Below are 22,571 nucleotides of genomic sequence, written 5' to 3' on the forward strand. Positions count from 1 at the left end.
GGACCTGAGTGACCCAACCCTGAAAGCCCACTCACCACACCTTGTCAGAGCCACCGGCTTTTATTTTAGGGACCAGGAGTCTCCAAGGAGGGAGGGCTCAGGCATTTGCAGGGAGGTGCCCGCAGGCGGGTGCCCACGCCTGGGCCATCTGTGTGGCACTGGCAGGGCAGGGCCTGGGCTCAGAAGAAGCCGAGCTGCTTCTTCTCCTCCTGCTGCCTCCACTTGGCCATGCTGTAGAACTCCTCCTTGGACTTCCCAAAGATATCTTGGAAATCAGAGTCTGAGAGATAGGCCTGGGGAAGGGTGGGGGCAGGAGAGTGGGTGCAGAAGCAGGGTGTCAGCTGAGCCCATGAGCCTGTCCCACCCACCCAGAGGTGCCGTCCTCTCCCACGTCTCTCTGCCCATCACCGCATGTGGAACAGTCATCTCCCAGGGCAGCCGCCCATGGCCCACCACCTGTGGGTCATGCCCTGGGTGCCTGCAGCTCAGCTTTCCCTGCACGAGGGTGGGGACTGGGAGCGGCAGGGGTTCTGAGCACCCACCTCCTTGTGGGCCGGGTCCACGCCCTCCGGCAGGTCCTCGGCAGCCTGGTGCATCAGCTGTTCCCGGGGCAGGCCCCCGCTGCCCAGGGATCGGGGGCTGCTCTGGTAGCTGCTGCTGCTGGCGCTGCTGACGGTGCTCCGGCTGCCAGGGCCCGCGCGGGGGCCCAGCTCCAGCTCGCTCTCGGAGCTGTCCTCGCAGCTCTTGAGGGCCCGCAGGGCCAACGGGCCTGCCCTGTCATTGCCTGGCCATCTGGACAGCCGGAAGTTGACGATCTCCTGCCAGGAGAGGGGCGTCAGGCTCAGGAAGCTGGGGGATAGGCTCCCTTAGGAGGCCGCACTGAGCCCCCTGGTCCTCTCGCCCCCAACACCACTCCTGCCCCTTCTGGCGCCTGGCTCCTTCCCTGCTCATTCTGGCCTCTGGGCCATGCCAGCCCAGACCCACGAGTGCGTGTGTGTGTGTGTGTGTGTGTGTGTGAGTGTGTGAGTGTTAGTTGCTCAGCTGGGTCCAACTCTGTGACCCCATGGACTGTAGCCCACCAGGCTCCTCTGTCCGTGGGGATTCTCCAGGCAAGAATACTGGAGTGGGTTGCCATGCCCTCCTCCAGGGCATCTTCCCAACCCAGGGATCAAACCCAGGTCTCCTGCATTGCAGGCGGATTCTTCACTATCTGAGCCAGCAGGGAAGGCGGGGTCCTAATACTTACGGCTGTTATCTCAGAGATGGTAGAAACTGCTCCTGGGTCACCCTCCACCACCTCCTCATAGGACTGAGTGTTCTAGGGGCAAGAATCAGGATGGGGGCTCAATGGAGGGGCAATAAAGGGATCAGGTTCCGTCCACAGACCGGAGGTCCCTGGGCAGGGTGATGGCTCCCCCTCAGTATACCAGGGTGGCCCCCTCCCCGTGGATTAGGGTGGAGATGGGGTAGTTCAGGCATCACTCACACTCCATTTGTAGGGGTCCCAGGTGCAGAACCATCCGGTGAAGGTGGGAGGCTCGTGGCCCTGCTTGACCAATACGATGGGTGTGGCCAGGCTCCTCCCTGCTGGGTGGGTCTTCAGGTACTCCTGGCCCCAGGCCACAGCCTCCTGCTTCCACTCGCTGGCAGCTGCCCCCAACCACAGGAAGATCTGGGCCACAGAGGGGGCCTGGCCTTGGGTGGGGGGAGCTGACCTCTTCCCTCCCAGCCCTGTCCATCAGGTGGTCTCAGCCCCCTACACATACATCCCACCCAGCAGGTGGGCCACACACCCGGAAACACGCCAGGAGGTTCGCAGGCGTGCACGTGTGCAGTCAATCCACACACACTTACTGAGTACCCATGCTGTGCCAGGCACTGTCTTGGGACGAGGGACTCAACCATGGACAAGACATAGACAAAATCCCTGCCCTTGCAGAGCTTTCATTTTGCTGGGGGAGGCCCCAAAATAAGTAAAATATGTAGAATATCAGATGGAGAAAAATAAGGCAGGGAAAGAAGAGTGGAGGTGGTGTGGTGAAGTGGTAGATACTGTCACTTTCGTCAGGGAAAGCCTTACTGAAAAGATGACATTTGAGTCAAGATCTGAGGGAGGTGGGGGGCGGTGGGGGGAATGCTCTGAGCAGAGGAACAAGCAGCGCAAAGGCCCTGAGCTTGCTGGCATGTTCAAGGAGTAGCCAGGAGGACGTGGTGGCCGGAGCAGAGTGAGTGAGATGGGGGATCAGGGCTGCTGGTCACAGGGCTTTGCTTGTGCTCTGAGTGGGATGGGAGCCCAAAGGCCTCCCTGCCACACTCACAGAGTCCCAGACACACACACACACACACACACGGCCACAGCTACACAGACACAGCTGTCCATCACCACTCAGCCAGAGGGCAAATCACAGCCACACACAATCACCCACACACAGACACAGCTGCACCTAAGCACAGTCATACTGGATCGCACAGCCTGGAAAACAGCCTGAAACACCACTGCATCCGGCCACACTGAAACGTGATCACACAGTCGCATGGGTACATTCACTCAGGCACCCACACCCTCAGCCAGTTGCACCGTCTCTCTTGCACAGCATCATTGCTCCTGGCTGGTCTGGCCACTGACAGCCAGTTCCTCAACCACACAGCCATTACACACAGCTGCGTGAACACAGACAAATGCACGCACGCCGACAAATGACAAGGAAAACACAACCATACAGAAATCTATGGGATGCAGCCAAAGCAGTCCTGGGAGGGAAATTCATGGTGATACAGGCCATCCTCAAGAAAACTAGAAAAATCTCGAATAAACAACCTAACTTGTCACCTACAAGGATTAGAAAAAGAACAAAATCTAAAGTCAGCGCCAGCAAGGAAATAATAAAGATCAGAGAGGAAATAAATAAAACAGAGATCAAATGCAGGTACATGGAGACCCTACACACACATATATACACACAAGCAATCACTTTATGGTCACTACACACATACACACACACGATCACTTTATGGACACTACACACACATATGTATACATACACACAGTCACTTTATGGCCAGTACACACACAGACATATACACATAGACAATCACTTTATGGACACTACACACATACATATACACACACACAATCACTTTATGGCTACTACACACACATACATATACATACACACAGTCACTTTATGGCCACTACACACACATACATATACACACATATACACACACACAATCACTTTATGGCCACTACACACATATATACACACACAGTCACTTTATGGCTACTACACACACATGCGTACACACACACGCAGTTACTTTATGGCCACTACACACACACAGTCACTTTATGGCTACTATACACACATACATACACACATAGTCACTTTATGGCTACTATACACACACATATACACAAACACAATCACTTTATGGCTAGTACACACATACATATACACACACACACAGTCACTTTATGGCCACTATACACACATACATACACACATAGTCACTTTATGGCTACTATACACACACATATACACAAACACAATCACTTTATAGCCAGTACACACACATACATATACACATAGACAATCACTTTATGGCCACTACACACACACATACACACACACAGTCACTTTATGGCTACTACACACACATACGTACACACACACGCAGTTACTTTACGGCCACTACACACACACATACACACACAGTCACTTTATGGCTACTATACACACATGTGTATACACACACAGTCACTTTATGGCCACTACACATACATACGTATACACACACGCAGTCACTTTATGGCTACTACACACACACACATACACACACGCAGTCACTTTATGGACACCCACTCAGCACTGACGTGTCAGCCACAGGCACTGGGTTGCCTGGACTTACGCGGTCAGAAGGCACACAGTTACCTTACACCCAGCTCCACAATTGGTTACAACCACACGTGAGTCCTAGACACACAGCCACAGTCTCCCACGGGCTCCCTAGGACAGAGTCCTCCCTGGCGTCTCATCCACAGCCACAGGATCACGGGCACTCAGGGTCTCAGGGTCACAGGTAGTCACCCGCAGCCTTACATGCAGTCGCATGGCTAGAAACAGGAAGCCACACACACTTTCACCCAGTTAGACAGGTGCAGACACATCCCATTCACACCCCACCCGGGCACCCAAGTGACCGCACCTCCTGCCAGGCGTCCAGCAGCATGACGTCATATTTGTCCAGGTCATCTTGGCTGAAGAACACTACTTCTGTGAGGACCAGGGGGCCCGTCTGGCAGGAGCACTCAAACAGTCGTGGCTGAAAGTCGGACACATCCTCGGGGGGCCTGGCCAGCATGGCACAAGGCCGTGAGGGGCGCAGAGAGCCCTGGGCCTCTGGCCAGCCGGGGCCAAGCCAGCCTTCCGCACAGCACCCCTCCACCACCCCTCTGGGGCTGGGACACAACGCCTCCTGGGGCCGGAGGCACTGGCCCTCCTCTGAGCTCCCCCATCCCAGTGTCCACTCCCCAAACGCCTGCCCTTCTCCAGGCCTCCGTGTGTCAGTGGAGAAAGCTAGGTGATCTGATTACCCACAGGCAGCCGAAGCACAAACTGCCCCGTGAACTTCCCGGGGAAGGAGCGCCGGGAAGGAGGGGGCAGCGGGCTGAGTGCGGAGGGCGGGCGGGCACGGAGGGCCCAGGGGGAGGGAGAAGCCGCTGGCCCCACCCCGCGCTGGGAGCCCAGGAGCTGCGCCTCAGGCCGAAGGTGGGAGGAGTAGGAGGAGGGAACCCAGACTCAGAGAAGGGACTGCAGAATGCAGGCGCTCAGGAGACGCGTGGGGGGAACAGCCAGGTCCCACAGACACAGAGAGACCGGCTCTCTGCTTCCAGAGCCCTGAGAGACCTCACTCTGCCCTTCCTTATCCACTGACACAGCACACGCACACTATTCTTGCACACCGCACACACGCTGCTTCCCCATTACCCTGGGGACACCACCTGTGGGAAGTGCGGGGTTGGGGGACGGGGCTTTGCCCTCGGGCCCTCCGCGGATGGGATGGTCCAGGACGGGACCGGGCAGGGAGCGCATTTCTCCAGCAGAGGGCGCCACTGCATCGCGCTCCCCAGCATCTTCCCGCTACAGGTCGGTGGGGTGCGCGCCTGGGCTCTCTCTAGTTCCCTGTGTGACCCTTAACTAATCACCCACCCTCTTGGGCCTCAGTTTCCTCCTCTGGGTCAGGAGCGCACCCTCCCCCCAGCCTTGTCACCTCTTGTTGCTGGGGTAGGGTGCCCGGCCCCCCAGAGCCTCCCAGAAGTCGGGAGGCTCCTGACCCTCCAGCACTATTTCCATGTCTTCCCTGGAGATGATGGTGACCACGGCCCGCGCCATCTCACGCTGGTCACCGCTGCAGCCCTGGAAGGCAGAAAGCCGGGTCAGGCCCTGCAGCGGGAGAGGGCATCACCTCCAGCCCCTCACCCCCCGCTAATGGGGGCCTGGGAGCGGGAGTCACGGGAGGCCTGGGCTCCTGGCCAAGCACACCTGAACAAGGGTCTCCCTGCCTCCCTGCACCCCACCCCCGGCTTCTGTCTCCTCAGGCGATCAAGGTCACAGGGACCCTCTCCAGGTCAGAGCACATGATGGAGACTTCAGACGTGCAAATCACTCATGTTTTACGCTGAAGATCAGAGAAAACCCTGACAGCTGAACGAGGCCTCCTCCTTTTCCCAAGACACTTGGGGAGGGACGTGGTCCCTGAACAAGGTCGGAAGGAGGGGAGGTGGCCCCGGCCTAGCCTGGCTCTGACCTGTGGACGCCCTTGTCCACCTGTCACTTTATAACTTCCCCCAGGTTCCAGAAAGGACAGGTGGCTCTCCACCGCCTCCTTCCTGGCCTATCTGAGGCTGGGCTTGAGGTCAGCCTCCGCTGGCCTGGTGCCCCTGCCCCAGGCGTGGGTTACCTTTCCAAACCAGAGGTGGCAGAGGTTGGCTGTCACCAGCAGGAAGATGTCGTTGGAGTTGAGGGCTGAGGCGCGGGCTGGCACCTCCAGGGTCCGGGCGTTGTAACTGTTGGTGCCTTGGATGTGGAAGAGGCTCACAGCGGGTGCTGGCTGCCTCTTCCTGCTGTGCCCGCGGCGCCCCTACGAGAGGACTGGGCCTCAGGCTGAGGCAGGGGCTCCTGGGCTGCCGCCCTTTCCCAGTGGGGGCTGCACTGCCTTGGCACCCAGGGCCCCATCTCTTAAAGCTACATCTGTTTTCTGGACCCTGTGAATGTGCAGTGGGAGGATCCCCTCAATCTGGAATAGGGGACCAGGCCCTTTCTAAGTGGATCCCTCACCCCATCTCGGAGGGGTCAGAGCAAGGATCCCCCAGGCTTAAAGGTGGAAGGTGGGGAGCAGCTGGGTCTGTGTGTGACCCCAGACAAAGCCCCGGCTCCCCTCCTGTTCGGCTTCTTCACTGCGCCGCGTTCTGTGGTTGGCCCTGGGGTCGGGGGAGGAAGTGGGGCAGGCAGGGGTCACCCTTGGAGCGCTAGGGCCTCAGACAAACACCAGGATGCTGAGGGGTGGCAGGCTGGCCCCTGGCCTGCAGCGAAGGTGCTCAGCCCGTGCATGGAAGGGCCACGGGCACCCAGAGGAGCGGGGGGGCTGTGGCGGGGGCAGCGAGGTGAGCCCTACCTGGAAGATCACGAGCCGGCCCTGGAAGATAGCGAGGAAGTGGGGGGGCTCGCTGCCCATGGTCACGTGCTCCAACACCAGGGCTCCACGGTACCACAGGTCCAGCTCCTCGGCGTTGCCCCTCAGGGCCCTGATCTCGTGTGCCGTGGCCTGGAGGCCCTGTGGGCGGGAGCGGTGAGGGCCTGGCGCAGGTCCCAGGCCCCGTCCCCATCCTCGGCTTCAGGGCTTGAGGGTGCCCGCCACGCGGCTCGGGCCGGCGCACCTGCCACAGGTACAGGACGTGCTGGCCAAGGCCCGTCCTCTGGTAGGCATACAGGACGAGGTAGCAGCCGTCTGCACACAGCTGTCCGTGATGCTTGCGGTCCACGGGCTGCCTGCGTGAGTCCTGGATGCACCACATCTGGGGAGCAGCGGACCAACGGGCACGGCTGGGGCCTCCGCCTAAACCAGCCCACCCACCTGTCCAGCCAGGACGCTCTCCGCAGCCAGAGGCAGGCCGCACCTGTGCATGCAAGGGGCTCCCCCCGAGGTGGGCACCCAGCCCATGCTCTGTGCGCCCCCACCATGGGCCCCTGGGGCCCACATCTGCGCCAGGCGGCTCACAGCCAGGACTCGGAGCTGGTGTGGAGCGCCTGCGACAAACAAGCAGGGAGGACTGCATAGGCTGCCCCGGCCGCCTCGGGCCACCCCAGCCTGACCCCGCCAGCCACACTGCGGCTCGCTGCTCAGGCCAGGGGAGCAGAAGCTGGGCGGAAGCAAGGCCCAGGAGTTCTTGGAAAATTTTCCTTTTCTCAAGTGTCATTTTGAAAAGCAAAGCCTGTTCAAAGACTGAAAGGGAAACAGTCCATCACACTTGGTGTGATTTCTTTTTCCTGTGGGGGAGCCAAGCCAGGGAGACCCCGGTCAGATCCTGATCACCCACAGGGGCAGGGAGTCCACTCTGAGACTCAGTTTTTCCCACCTGTAAAGTGGGGGTAACAGTGCTCACTTTGATGTAGTAAGAAACAACACCGGGGCATCCTGAGGCCTGTCTGCAGTCTCTGGAAAAGACCAGAGCACCCAGCATCCTGCTTCTTGCAGAAGAGGCTGACTCCCATCCCATGCCTCCAGGAGCCGCACTCAGCTGGCAGCCAGGCCTCCTGGCATGGGCCCTCTGCCTGGCTGCCTGTCCCCTGACTACTGGGGTGGGTGGGTCCCCCTCCCTGCCTTGGTACTTGGGGTCTGGGCTACAGACCCCTCCTTCCTTCCTTACCCTGATCTCCATTTTCCTGTTTCTCCTTTTCTCTCTCTCCTGGCTGCCCATCTCTTCCTGGGTACCCTACCTCTCCCTGACTCCCTTTCTCCTCTCCTGGGCCTTCACCCCTCCCGTTCTGCCCTATCCCCTCCTCCCTCTAGCTTCTGTCTTCTTCCTCTGTCTTCTCTCCTCTGTCTTCTCCCCCCTCTCCCTTAGTCTCTCCCTGTCCTCCAACCTGTCATCCTTTCTTCCTGCTCCCCGTCCTCCTATTCTCAGCCTCTTCCCCGCTCACTGCCACTGTCCGTCCCTATCAGGGCAAAAGTTGGAGGGAACCTGGGAGAAACAGTATTTTCTCTGACCTTGGCCTACCTTGAGAACGAGCACCCCCTCAAACAGGCCCAGCTGTCCTGTTCCCATCATCTCACAGCACCCTCACACCAGCCTGGGGGCCAGATGGGACCACAGATTTAGCCCCATTTTACAGATTAAAAAAAGAGAGAGTCTTCTAAAAAACTGAGTCCTGAGAAATTAAGGGCCCTGACCAGGGGTGACCCAGTAAGTCAAGAGGCAACCCTGCCCTGCACAGAGCCTGGAAGTAGCCCCCAAACCCTGCATGTCCCAGGACATCTGTCTGAGCCCAGACAGGGGGCTGACAGGGTGTGACTGTGTTGAAGGTTGGATGTGTGGGGGTGCGATCATGTGTGATGGAGAGTTTGTAGGGCTGCATGTTTGCAACTGTGTACCTAGCTGTGAATAAGTGCAATGACAAAGGTGTATGTGTCTATAATATAACAGGTATGGTTGTGTCAAACATACGACAAAGGGCAGAATTAATTGTCCAGATGTTACTGTGCTGAGTGCCATAAGTGTTACCCAGCAAGCGGCCACTGTTGTGTGTGACAGTCACACACAGTATGAGCCGGCTCGGGGCGGTGTGTGTATATGTACACATGCGCCCGAGGGTCCCTGATTGTGTGCAGACGTGCACCAGGGCATACCTGCGGCACTTTAGCAGCCACATGGTTCACCTGAAGACATCTCACCCAGTCAACCAGTGCCCCTCACCTGCACGCTCCCAGAAGCGTCGTCCACCATCCTGAGCTGGGCGGCTAGCTCAGGCTGGCTGTGTAGCTTGCCCACGTCTAGCTTCCCCTGCAGCAGTTTACCTGAGGGTGGGACAGAAGGTGTCTTGCCCCGCCCATCACGCAAAAAGCCCCGCCCATCACGCAAAAAGCCCCCTCCAGCCACACCCCCAATCTTCTCTGGGATAGTCTGGGCCCCGCCCCGCCCATTGCAGCTCGGAGCTCCGCCCCGCTCTCTGGCCACGCCCTCTCACCCATCCCACTAAGGTTCTTGCTGCGCTGAGGCCCAGACCACGATCGGAAGAGCTGCTTGAACCCGGCCGACTCAGCGCTGTCGTCCATCACCTCCACGCTGGTGTAGCTCGGGTAGCCCTTGGCCTGGATGAAGCTCTGGGGCGGGAGTTGTGTCAGGCGTGTGGCCCAGGGCCCACTGCTCCACTCTACCCCGCGGGACCTGCGGGGCCAGCTCTGCACTGGATAGCATTAATTAGCTGAGCTCGCGACCCGCATAAGCAGCTGGCTCTGACACTCCTGACTTCTCTGAGGTCCCCGAGAACACGCAGGTTCCCCTTACTCCGGGCGTCCAGAAGGGCGGGCTATGACCGGCAGAACCCTGCCTCACCTCCTGGAAAAGGAAGGCGGGCCCACTGCTGGAGAATCCTCAGACCTCAAGGTAGGTCCCCCACGCCCCCCTTTTACACATCGCTTCTTGGATGCTCTCTGGTCTTTTCCTGCCAGGGCCTCCAGGGAACCACAAGCCTGTGGTACCCCAGAGAGGGGCCATGTGTTCCCCTGGGGTCTTTGGTCAGAGTGTGTCTCCTCCCTCAGACAGGGCGGTGGGTCTCCAGGCTTGGACCCCAGGACGGGGTTATATTCTCCTCCATCAGACAGGGCTCCAAGGGCAGGAGGTATCCCCCTCCTGGCCCCAGGGCAGGACTACCCCTTCCTTTAGACCCCAGGACACAGATGTCTCCCATTCTCAGACCCCAGAGTGGCACAACGACCCTCTGAGACAGGGCCCCCAGCCTCACCAGAGCCCTCTTGAAGGCAGCCCCTCTCTCCTGGAGGCTGGCCAGGCGTCCCTGCCACACGTAGATCTTGAAGCCACCCTGATCCAGGATGTAGCAGTTCTGGGATCAGAAGTGGGGCTGATCAGTACGTGGTCCGGACTGGGCTGCAGTTATGGAGTGGGTGGGGATGGCTGGGACCAAGCCTGCCTCACCTCCTCCTGAAGTAGATCTTGGGCCAATGGGCAGGTTGACAACTCTTGGACCACCAGATCCTTGCTCTTCTGGCAGACTCTAGGGGGCAGGCATGCAGATGTGGGCAGCGCAGCCCCTTCCTGGCCAGGCTCCACTCCAGCTGCCACTGCCCCTCTTGCCTCCAGAGGCAGGAGGCTTGGGGGGTGGGTGCCTGAGTTGAGGTCTTCACCGCAGCCTTGCTGTGAAGCCTCAGGTAGTGCCCTGGCCTTTTCAGAGCCTCAGTCGTCTTGTCTATACAATGGGTTTCTCAGAAAGGCAGCCATGCAGGAGTACAGGCTGAGTCTAAGGTGCCTCATGGCCTGCTCCAGACAGCCAAGAGCCTTTCCTAGAAGGCTTCCTAGAGGCAGCATGTTACTGCAGTAACGATGGACACACCCACCTGGGCTATTCCACCCACCCCGCCCACTCCCAAGGTCTGCTCACTGGTAGAGGTGGACATTGGCCTTTTGCAGCTGATTCATCCTCTTGCTGGGCATCACGTCAGGCAGGTTGCCCACTCTGCGGCCCAGCACAACTTCCATGATCTCCATGAGGTCAGTGGCTTCAGCCTCATCATCCACCACGCTGACCTGTGCACGACCACCACGCTCCCTGTCCCGGAGGCTGTGGGTCAGGAACAGGCCCTGCGGGACCAGAGCTGGAAGTCAGGGCCTCCCCAGCATGCCCGCTTCACCTCTCAGACATTCCAGCCCAGACCCTTCCTGTCACTGCTCAGCTCCCAGAGATAGGGGGCCTGGGGAGGTACCCCCAGTGCGGAATTTGGACTCAGCTTGTAGGTGCTTCTCCGCTTCTTGGGCAGAGAGCCATGCCCACCTCTTGGGGTGGCTGGAGGGTGGGCCAACGGAAGACCACCCCTCCCTGCAAGCCCTGCAGCCCTTCGTTCCCGGGGCGGACACTGACCCGCGCCTTCCTGGCCGCGCTGGCCTTGGGCCCATTCCACTGGATCAGTATCCTCCCCAGGTCCAGCAGGAAGACATCACTCTTGTTGAAGCTGTGCCAGGAGAGCTCCACCTGCGGGGGCCAGGGTCAGGGAGGAGACAGGGGTCATGCTGCCTGGACCCCGGGAAGGGCCCGCAGCCAGCCCCAGCCCATGTGGGCATAGCTCCGGCGTGTCACTTGTGTGCAGCCAGCTGTGTGTATGAGTGTGGTGTGGTGTGTGTGGTGTATGTGTGAGCTGTGTGTAGGCATGCATCAGTGTAAGCACATGAGGCCTCGAGGGTCACCGTGTGGGTGTGGCTGGGTGCGTCTCTGGGTGTCTGTGACTACAGGTTATGCGTCCGTCCTTTCGCAGGGTGTCCGTGACTGACTCTGACACTTCTCAGCGCGTGTCCACAGCAGTGCATGTATACGTGGACACGTGGATACAAGTGGGGCTCACGCATCCGTTTCTCCATGTGTGTAGCTGTGTGTGCTCCTGGGTGACAGTGCACGTGTGCCTGTGTAGGAGACAGTGTGTGATCTGTGGCTGAAGGCAATTATCACCCCAACAGAGACACTTGTGAGAGTAAACGCGGGGGCCCTGGACAACTATGGCAGGCTAACAGGCAAAACCTGGGGCTGCCTGGAGGCCCTGCCTGACCCAGATGTACGGTCACTGACTCCATTGGTGACACGGCATGGGCCTGGGCGGGACTGTCTGTGAGTCCCAGAACTGTGTAGACGGTAATGTGCACAATTTGGGGGGCACCGTTCATATTGCAGTTGTCAGATTCCTGACTGTTTATTACACTGGATGGCAGTAGACCATCTTGTTCTCACAAGACCAGTATGTTCCATCAATATCCTGATGGAAGTAAGGAGCACTCAGGTCTAATTTGCACAAGGCTCTCAATGGGCCAAGCAGCTCTGGGGCAGCAGTGGGAGAGGCTGTGTGTGCCTATGGGTGACAGTGACGATGTGTATGAGAGTGTGGGGCCATGCACCTCCCCAGATCATGCTGTCTCTCATGGTGCTGCTTACCGGGACCACCCAGGTGCATCATCTCGTTCGCCTCACTGTCCTAGGTCTTAATGTGCTCCGGGACAGACGAGGAGACCAAGGGTCAGAGGAGGGGCGCGAAGCCAGGCTCTGCCTTCTCTCTCCTCATCAGGATGGGCCATGGGGGAATGCTGGCCGCCCACGGTCCCCTCACTGCCCCCACCACCCTCCACACCTCCCGATACTCCGGGACATGCAGTCCAGCTGAGTCCAAGGTCAGGCGGCATCCCTCGCAGCTCTCACCTCGGTGGCAGACACGTGCTTCCCCCCTCGGATGCGCAGCAGTCTCTGGATGTTGTACACGTTGGTCTCCACGTGCTTGAGGGCAGAGGCCAGGCCTCCCTTCCTGTAGCTGAGGAGAGCACAGGGTCCCACATGAGACCACAGGCTGCCACGAGTGGCAGTGAGTGCAGACATGAACACGGGCATGCACACGTGGGGACACACATGTGCCTGTTTAACATGCATGTGCAAGCAGATATGAACACGTGTGTGCAAGCATATGGGGGCAGGACTGTGCATGTGCTTATCCATGTGTAGGTATGTGGACACACACACGTGTGTATCCATGTATGCATGTGGGGTATGTGTATCTATATCCGTGTGAGTATAGATGTGTATGCATGGAATTCACATAACTCTATGTGTGTGTAGGTGGACATGAATACTCACTGATGTGTGCTCACTGGTCGGTGGACATATATGGGCTGGCATGTTGTCTGCACATACATGTATACAGGCGTGCATGCATTTATGTACATACTATTTACATGTATTTGGTTCAACAGAATGATCGAATACTGGCAGTTTCCTATGGTTCAATGCATTTGGTAATTAAATACATATTTGAAGCAATTTACAACAAAAGACATAGTTATACTGGGCATGGTAACACAAAAGCAAACTCAAAACTGGGGTCCACTCCTGGGTATACACCCAAGAGAAATGACAAACAAATGTCCACACAAAGATTTATATACAATAATGGATGGTGAGTAAACTTATTGCAGTAATCACTTCATGATACATGCAAGTAAAACCATTACGCTGTACACCTTAAACTGATACAGTACTGTATATCTCAATAAAAACGGGGGCAAAAACTAGCCCAAATCTGTATACCAATGTTCATCACAGTATCACCCGTAACAGCTAAAAAGTAGAAACAAGCCAAATATCCATTAAGTGATGAAAACAAATAAAATGTGGTATAGGCACTCATGGCATTGTCTAATTCTATTTAAGTAAAATGTCCAGAAGAGATAAATCTAAACAGAAGGAAGGGAGTATGGGAGGAGGTGGGGAGTGATGCTAAAGGGTAGGGGGATTCTTGGGGGGGGTGACGAAAATGTTCTAAAATTGTGGCAATGGATCACACAAGTCTGTGGATATACTATAAACACTGAATTGTGTATTTTATATGGGCAGGTTGTACGGCATGATTTCAATATAAAAACAAAAACAAAACAACAACCCCAACACACCCCGCACACCGTGATGAGGAAGCCAGTTGCCCCAGCGGCCAGCCCCCCCACAGCTTCCGGCCCTCTCAGCCCCCTGCGTCTCACTCACATGATTCCCGAGCGGAAGTAGCTCCGAAAACAGGCGGACTCGTGGCCTTGCACCTCGCGGTGCTGCACGGTGGCGCCCCCCAGCGCCTCCTTCAGGTGCTGCATGAAGGAGCCCGGCGCGCCCTGCGCCCCCACTCCCGCCATCTTGCCGACCCAGTAGTGCAGGTCTTTGGGCACCCCCGGCGTGGCCTTCAGGCTCTGGGGGACCTAGGGCCCAAGAGTGTGTGTGTGTGTGTATGCTAGGGGGCTGAGGTCCCAGGGTGGGTGGGGTGCGCTGGGGCCCAAGGTGGAGGAGGTAGCGAGGGCTTTGGGGAGACTGGTGCTCCCACAGGTAAGAGGGAGAATGAGGAGGGAAGGGTAAACAGGCCTCAACGGCAGCAGCCTCCTTGTGGGATGCGATTCTTGGGCTCCCAGCCTGCCTCTTCCCAGGGTGGAGCTTAATCTGCATCATCAGAGCCCCCAGTGGGCTGTGACCCTCCCCCTGTCCAGTCCTCCCAGAAGGCTCCTTAAGCGCTCACGTGCAGAACGACATAGCAGTGCTTCTCGAAGAAGTTCCCGTAAGCCATCTCGGGGACCGGCACCATCTGCAGGTTCTGGGAGAGGAGGGTGCCTCGTGAGGGCTCAGGAGAGCCCCTCCCCACAACCATGACCCTCTGGGCTGGGAGAAGCTTAGTCTCAGAGACCCGAACACTCTCTCTGTCACCAGTTCTTCTGTCTGGTCGTGCCGCTCACCTCAATGATCCATATGTGGAGGTCCCTGTGACTCTCAATGTCCGGGAGGCCCCTCCTGGTGTCCATCCTAGATCCGGAGGGAGTGAGAGAGGAAACACGAGCCGGAGTCCTCAGGCCCAGGTCGCGGCCCCCCGCCACCCCGGTCCTCTGGGCTCCAAGCAGGAGCTCTCCCGGCCCACAGCTCTCCAAAGCCCCTTCATCATGGCCCGTGCCTCTCATGAGGAGGGCTGCGTAAACACAAGTCCCGGAAAACCAGGACAGGTACTGCAGATGTCAGCACAGAGGCTTTGCACACAGGGACCTAGCTTGTGGTCTCTGTTTGCGCTCTTGAAAAAAGGCTGAGCTTGGTGGACGATGATAGGCTTTGAGTCTATGGACCACCTCTGCCAACAGAGAGAGTTCAAAACAGACAGATGTAGGATCTGCAGCCAGAGACAAGCACTGTGGATGGTGCTAGGCTTGCAGAGGGCGAGGGCCCTGCTTAGTGACAACAGGTGCTGCAGGCAGGGGACAGGCTCTGCCAACAGGGACACGGCTCGTGAAGTAAGACAGAATCCTGCAGGCAAGACAGGCTCTGCTCACAAGGCAAATAAGCGAAGGTCTTTCAGACAGCTGGAAGGTGGCCGTGCAGAGTCACAGCCCCTGCAGAGAAAAGGCTCTGTGTACAAGCACAGGCTCTGCAAACAGGGACAGCTTCCTGAGACCCAAGAAAGGGATGGAACAGGCACAGGTTCTCCTGACAAAGATGAGTTCTGTCGACAGACACCACCTTTGAAAAGATGACCTGTGTGAAGAGACACAGACTGTACCTGCGGAAATTCAGAGAGGCTGGGCCAACAAGCAAAGGCTGTGAATGCTGAGAAAGGCTCTGTGAACAGTCCTGGGTTCTGCTGGTATGGAGGAGCTTTTCAGAAATGGGAGAGGCTTTGCAAATCTTTGTGGATGGGGACGAACTCTTAAGACAGGAACTTTTTTGCAGAAAGGTCAGACTCTGCAGGTATGAACAGGCACACAGATAGGCAAGGCTCTGCAAGCAGGCATAGAGTTACCAGTCAGAGATGTGCTTCTCAGACAGAGGCAACTCTGAAACAGGCCAGAGCTCTCTAGGCATGGTCAGGCTCAGCATGCAGGAACAGCCGCGGGAAACAGCCTCAAATCCTGCACACAGGGAGATGGAAACAGGCTGGGCAAGCAGTCATGAGCTCTGCAGAGAGACTTAGGTTCTGTGAAAAGACACAGGCTCTGTAGACAAGGCCCTTAGAGACAGAGTCTTGGCAGACAGGGAGAGGTCTTGTAAGCCCACACAGGCTCTGCAAACAGACAGTCTCTGTTAACAGTGATGTCTTTAGAAAGGGCAGGATATGCTGAAAGGAGCCAGCTGGGAAATCAGCTCTGTGGTCCAGCACAGATTCTCCAGACGTGGGCAAGATATTGAAACAGGGCTGGGTTCTGTAGAGAGCCCAGGTTCTGCAAACAGGGACAGGCTTTAGAAAAGGATGAGTTCTAGAAACAGATAAAGACTCTGTCAATAGGAACAGGTCCTGTTAAAAAGTACACATGCAATTATTAGGAATAGACTGTGCAGACTGACATGGGTTCTGCCAACAGGGATGGGCTCTACAGAAAGACAGAGGCGCTCACAGACACAGCGACCCCTGGTGGTGAGAACTCTTTGTAGACGTAGAGCCTGCAGACAGAGTTTCTATCCAGGCAAATTCAGATAGGCCCTGCAAATAGGCAAAGGCCCGGAAAACCGCCCCAGACGGTACAAACAGGGCTCAGGTTCTGCAGACAGAACCTGGCTCTGAAAGAGGAAAAGACTCTGTGAGCAGGGACACAGTCTAGAGACAGAGATACTTCCTGCCGAGGAAACAGGTTCTGCTGACTCTGACAGGTGCTGAAAACAGACAAATCTTTGAAAACAAGGATAGTGTCTTTAGGCAGAAAGAGATGTCCCAGCCAAGGACATGAGACCAGCTCTGTAGACAGGGAGAAGTTTGCATGCAGGGCAGCTTTTGCAATTAAAAAAAAAAAAAAGTATCTTATCCATGAGGAAAGAGGGACAGACTGTTTAAAAAGACTCAGCTTCTGAAAAAAGACAGATTCTCCAAACAGGCTTAGGACAGAAAGAGGCTTGGCAGGGAAGATGAAGATTCTGCAAACCCAGGACAGACTCTGAACATACAGCCTGACTCTGAAGAAGGTGACAGACACTGCAGCAAGTAATAGGCTTAGCCAACACGAGCAGCTTGGGTAAATCAGGCCAAAACACTCTCACGTTGTTGATATACAGCTGAATGCTTAATACACACAGACTGCAAACAGCTATTGGCTCTCCAAACAGCAAGTTTGTTGTGCTCCATGGTTCCAAGTGTGCTCAGGCGAGAGGAGTGGAATGAGAAGGATCTGGGGAAGAAGGGAGCTCTGGATTTTGTTGCATGACAGCAGGTGACTCCCAATGACCCCAGGCTTCCCTGCACCCCTTCTTCAGAATGCCCTGTCTGAGATTTGGTCATTGCTTCACTGGTGGAAGTTCTTTTGACCTCTAAATCCCACCAGCTGCAACTTTTCCTTCTTGCCGCTGCTTTGCCTCATAGATCCAGAAGTCCCTTCTTTCTGAATTTCTCCCTTCTCGTGGCCCTGGTGTGGTGTTCACGCCTCTCCCTTCCCCTTCCTGCTCCACTCCAGCGTGTTGTATCGCAGGAGGAACAGCCTTGACTCTGCATGACCAGGGGAAAAGAAGCGGCAGGGGCGATACAGAGTTACAGAATCAGAGGCACAGTGTGATGGGGGCCACGGAGAGCGGCCCACACTCCTGAGGTCTTTATCCGGGCCGGGCCCAGGCCCTGGTGAGCTCACACCGGGAAACCACCAACCCTCTCAAAGAGGGCCAGGGCGGCCATGGATGTGTGTGGGGTGGGGAGGGGTCGGGGAGGGAGCCGCCCGGGGAAGGGGGGTGAGGGGAGGGGGAAGGGGGTTCCTGCGGGGCTAGAGCTGCCTCTTCAACCCGAGCCGGAGTCCCCGAGTGCTCATGGCCTGGTCTCCCTCACTGGAGCACAGGATTCCGGGGCCAGGGGCTTCTCTTCTTGTTTACTGCCGGCTCCCACTGCCTGACACCCTGAAGGTCCATCAGCCCATGACTGCGGAGGGGAAAGTGGATGGAGTCACCGGGCGCTCTGACTGCACCCAGAACTGCTGCGGCCGTGCCATGAGTGACGGGCAGACGTGGTGACCATGTGATGGTGGTCTCAAGCAAAGGGAAGCAGGCAGTGAGGTCAAGTGACAGGCATAGTGGCATTCGGTGGTGACGGGCAGAAGCAGTGACTACCGACAGCGAGCAGGGCACAGGTGGGCAATGATGAGAGGCACAGACCAGGAGCTGTAACTGGGAAGCGGTGACAGAGGGACAGGACGCCTGGCTGGCTCAGCAGAGGGGGCACCATGGCTCCCTGTGGGCAGGGAAGTCGGACCGTGGCCAGAAAGTTGGGACTGGGCTGCTTTCACTGGGTGGGGACTGCATCACCCCCAAAGGGCTTGCAGGGTGCCCCGATATCCAATGGTAGCCTGGGGAGTCACACTCTCAGGCTCCCGGGGCCTGAGGCCTCATCCCGTGTCACCTGTCTTCCACGTGGGTGCTGGGGGGTGGAGAAGGGGTGCTCAAAGGGTGGGGGCCCTCTCCCCCTAGCACCCTCTTCTCCTTCCCCCAGGCGTGCCCCTTCTGACCCACAGGCTCTCGCACCCAAGCATGTCCCCTCTTCCCCTTCCATCACCCACCCTGAGTGGGGACACACCCCCCCACGCGGTGTCCTCTCCTGCTGGAAGCCCCTTTCTCGTCCCTGGGGGCTCACTCTGTCCCCGCGTGGCCCGCTTCCTCTCTCAGATGCCCAGTTCCTCCTCTGACTTGCTCTTCTCTCCTGGTGCCCCCTCGTTCCCTGGGTGCCCCCACCGTCCCCCACGCACCCTCTCTCCCCCGCGCCCCCTTCTCTCTTGACTCCCCCGCCTCTCTGTGCATGCTTCTTCCTCCAGACGCCCCTACCTGTCCCTGGCGCCCCCCTCCCACCCCTTTCCTCCCCCAATGAACCCTGTCTCCCCTAGCCTCTTTTCCTCTGCCCTGGGTTCTCCTCCCGTTCAGCTGCCCACTTCTCTCCCCGGGCCCCCTCCCTCCCCGGGGTCCCCACCCCGTCTTTCCCCGAGCCCCCTCCCTCCTCTGGGGTCCCTTTTCTCCCCGGGGTGTGTAACTTCCTCCTCCTGAGGTACCTGTGAAGGGGCGGACTCCGAGGTCACTTTGCCTGACTTCCAGGAAGCGAGGAGGGGCGCTGCCTGCCGGAGTGGGAGGAGCGGGGAGGGCCCGGGGCCCCCAGGGTATGGGCTCTGGGAGACAGACACCCCCATCCCATAGAAAATCTGCCACTTTCTGCTGCCCCCCCCCGCCCCAGCCCCGACCCCGCTCCACCCAGAGCTGCTCTGGGTGCGGCCTCCCTGCCCCCCCAGTATTCTCACCTGCTGGCCGGCTCCGCAGCCTCCCCAGCTCTGCCAGGCCCCTGGGCAACCCTGGGCCCAGTGACCCCACGTGATACGCTCCTGATTCGGAGCAGCCCTCCCACCCTGGCCGCGGGAGTCTCCTCCCCGCCCAGCCTACCTGCTGGAAACGGCTCCTGCCTTCAGCCTGCCTATGGGCAGTGCTGGGCTTGGCATGGGGCCCGGCTCTGCCCATCGCCACTGTAACTCAACCCCTGTCCCCGCCTGGCCCAGCAGAACATACCTCAGTGCTTGGCGGGCGCGGGCATTCACCCTGAGTCAATCAGTTAGTCAGTCAACAAATATTGACCCAGCTCTCTGAGAGGAGCCAGCCCTGTCCCCAGGGCCACGGCTGGACTGGTAGCCAGAGAAAGCTGGGGATGGAGGCCTGGGCTGTGCTGAGATGTGGGCTGTGGAAGCCACCGTGACTTCCCTTCTGACAGCCCCTGATTCCCTGACCTCCAGTAGACCAGGCCACCCCAGGAAACTTTAGGAGGAAGCAGGACCAAGGCTATTTATTGCGGAGTGGGTTGGCAGTCTGGCTCTGTGAGACCCAGGCCACTTCAGAAGTGGGGGGAAGGGGGCACCTCCGCTGTCCTCCACAGCCTAAGTTGGGCTCACTGCCCAGCACAGCCCTCCCCAGGGAGCCCTGATACCCATCGTGGGAGAGGCCAGTCCAGCCCTTGCCAGGAAAGATGCCTCTCCCACATCTCCGCTGCCCCTTCCTTCCCTTTCTGATTGTGGGATGGGAGAGGAGCTGGAGACAGAGCCTTCCAGAAACTCCAGGGTCACCACGGCCTCTGCCCCAGCCACAGCGCAGCCGGTGTGGATGCCCCTTCCAATGCAGAAACACTGCTGAAAGCTGCCACTGACCCCAAGACCCTTTCTCCATATTCAGTGCTCATTGCTACTGCCCCCTGTCACAGGCTGGGGCCACTCCAGGAAATCTAGGTCCAACTGTGCCTGGGAGGACGTACTGCCAGTGCGTGACTGTTCAACAGATAGAGTTACTGGGTCCCTGTGTATGAACGGAGGCCTGTGTCACAGGGCGCTTGGCCAACACCTGTGCGTGTCTGACCTCGTGTGTGGGAGAATGCCTTTATGAGCCTCTGTTCCCATTTGGGACCTGCGCATGCGCAGTGCATGCATGTGTGTGTTTGGCTCTGCCTACCTGAGCATCTGTGCCGGCTCCTTTTGTCCAATATCCAGCAAGATGCTGTGCATTTACTTTTCCCCGTCTCATCTCAACTTCTCCACTCATTCTGGTTGATCTTTGTTCCTCGTTCCCTAGAAATGTTTCTTTCCTAGGTGCCAGAGTCTGAAAGCTGTGGGTTGACTCCCTGTCTTCACCTTACCACCACCCCCTACAACCAGAGACTTGCTGACCACCCCTTCCCCTTGAATCTGCCCCCAGCCCAAGTTTTTTTCCCACTGCACTGGCTGCTCCACAGTCTCCTTTGGGGCCTTTCAGTGTCAGCAGGCGCAGAGCTCAGGCCTTCGCTCTTGCCGCCTATTTTCTTCCCAAGTTCCAGTCCCCAGGCTTTAAACACCATGGAAACACCAGTGTCCCTTCTGACCCCAACTCCCACTCTTCCTGACCCCTCCTCAGCCTCCATCCATCTCCTTCCTCTGGTCACGTTTCTCCTGGCATGTCTGCCTTCACGCTTGACATCCATGTCAGGCCTTGTTCAAATCTATCTCCTCACAGCCTCTGAAAAATGCAGAAACATCTAGCTGGTTGCTCCAGGCCCCAAAGCTGAGAGCCATCCCAAGTTCCTCTTCTTCCCTCACACCTGCCAGGTTGGCCAGTGGTTGGTTCATCTGGGCTCCTGAGCCTGGCCAGCCCACTCTGGGAGGCAGCCTCTCACACTAGTTGGTACCATGAGCTCTCTGGCCCCTATGTCCATCTTCCCACCATCGCCAGTGAGATTGTTCAGCCATAAATCAGATCATGCCACTCCCCTGCTTCAGATCTTCCACTGGCATCCCTAAAATAATATCCCCAGTTGCCTGTCCATCTGGCTGCATCTCCTATCTCTCTCCCCAGTTCTATGTTCTTCTACAGAATTCCTGTCTCTTAAGGTGCCAACTTCTAGTCTCTGGATCTTTGCACTTGTTTCTTTTGCTTATAGGCCTCTCCCCTTGAGAGAATGTGGTTCCTTTTCCACATTCTGGACTCAACCAAAATTACCCCTCCTTCCATGCCTGTTGTAGGCAGGGCAGGACACCCCACCTGGCACCATGCAGCCTCAGCAGCTTAGTCCGGGGAGGCACAAGGACCTCTCCAAGACCTCTCTCCTTAGAAATCCTGGGTCTCTGAGACCCAGAAGAACTTGGGTGGGCATAACTGCCTTAGTGCAGAACAGCCTCCCCTGTAACCCGTGAGCCCAGAGAGATGGCAGTGGGCCCAGGGCCTGGCCTGGGGCCCAGATGAGCAGCCCTGTTTTGTGTCTGGTGTGGACACGCTCCATGGGATCAGGCCCTTGACACACACAGAGGACATCGAGGCCCTGAGCCGTGCTCACAGGCAGCTAGCATGCTACAAGGAGGCGGGGGTACTGGCCTCTCCCTCCCTCCTACTCAGAACAAGGAGGGGGCTCTGCCACCCGCTCCTCCTGCTCGGCCACCCTCCCATGCATCCGGGCTTGGAGTCTGAAGGGCACTGAGCCTGGATCGCCTTGGCCAGCACCGTTCTGGCCTTGACTGCCTCCGCGCTCGCCCCGCAGGGTCCGAGGGTTCTCAGCGGTACGCTGTGCTCCCGCCCCACTCCCCGGGCTTATCGGAAGGCCCAGCCTGCCAGCTCTGCTGTCCATGTTGACTTAGGCGTAGTGGGCGGGGAAGGCGGCGATGGATGCCAGCCCCGCTCCAGGCCCCGCCCCTGGGTTACCTGCTCTCTGGTTCCCCGCTCCTTGTCCTGGGGCCCCGGGCCTCATTCGAGTCCCTCCCACACAGATGCACGATGTCACCTCTCCTGTGGACCAAGTCCCGCGGCGGGGGGTTGTGGTGCGCCCCTCCGGAGAGCGCCCAGGACCTACACCCAGGATGGGGTGGCCTGACTCGGGTCCTGGGTCCCACGGTCTGGACATGTCCGGTCCCACGCCCTCGAGGAGAGCAGCCTTGGGCCCGCGTGTGTCCCCTCCTCCTGACCGCCAACCCCCCGCCCCCGACCTGGCTGCAGGCCGCGGAAGAGCAGTGACACGGGCCCCGGCCTAGGGGGCGCTCATGGTCGGAGAGCGACTCCCCGCGCGCGCCATGGGAACCTCCAGGGCTGGAGGAGATGGAGCTTGCCCTGTGCCCGCGGGGCCATCACTCTAACCGGCCGTGTGGGATCCGAGCCTGATGACGGCCCAGAGAACAGGCCTAGGCTCCTGAGAACCAGAAAGGGCTGCTGTCTTGCGTCTCAGTGGTGGGGGAAGCCTGGCCCTGCCCTGCAGGAGCACCCACGCCAGTTAGACATATCAGGGGCCAGGAAGGCACCAAGAAATGAGATGGGAGCCAGTCTGCTCCCTACCTCAGTATA

The 22,571-nt window shown here is 58.1% G+C and overlaps 1 protein-coding gene across 3 annotated transcripts; it reads right to left on the reverse strand.

The window, feature by feature from the left end:
• Positions 1 to 21: 21 nt before the first annotated feature.
• Positions 22 to 19,623, reverse strand: VILL (villin like). Of its 3 annotated transcripts, XM_043442291.1 has the most exons (21): positions 19,034 to 19,132; positions 18,791 to 18,904; positions 14,534 to 14,600; positions 14,320 to 14,394; positions 13,803 to 14,008; positions 12,474 to 12,582; positions 11,154 to 11,264; positions 10,677 to 10,876; positions 10,214 to 10,292; positions 10,023 to 10,121; positions 9,246 to 9,381; positions 8,975 to 9,075; positions 6,938 to 7,075; positions 6,676 to 6,834; positions 5,962 to 6,141; positions 5,272 to 5,417; positions 4,207 to 4,351; positions 1,487 to 1,672; positions 1,247 to 1,318; positions 543 to 818; positions 22 to 293 (listed from the first exon to the last, which is right to left on the reverse strand). In XM_043442291.1, the coding sequence occupies exons 3-21, from the start codon at positions 14,597 to 14,599 to the stop codon at positions 180 to 182; spliced, it is 2,598 nt and encodes an 865-aa protein (XP_043298226.1). In that variant the 5' UTR covers position 14,600; positions 18,791 to 18,904; positions 19,034 to 19,132; the 3' UTR covers positions 22 to 179. The 3 variants fall into 3 exon arrangements, with proteins under 3 accessions (XP_043298226.1, XP_043298225.1, XP_043298224.1); XM_043442290.1 differs by lacking the exons at positions 18,791 to 18,904; positions 19,034 to 19,132 and adding an exon at positions 19,296 to 19,623; XM_043442289.1 differs by lacking the exon at positions 18,791 to 18,904 and having other exon boundaries at positions 19,034 to 19,103.
• Positions 19,624 to 22,571: the final 2,948 nt, after the last annotated feature.

The sequence above is a fragment of the Cervus canadensis genome, chromosome 22, assembly GCF_019320065.1.
Source record: "Cervus canadensis isolate Bull #8, Minnesota chromosome 22, ASM1932006v1, whole genome shotgun sequence".
Lineage (NCBI taxonomy): Eukaryota > Metazoa > Chordata > Mammalia > Artiodactyla > Cervidae > Cervus > Cervus canadensis.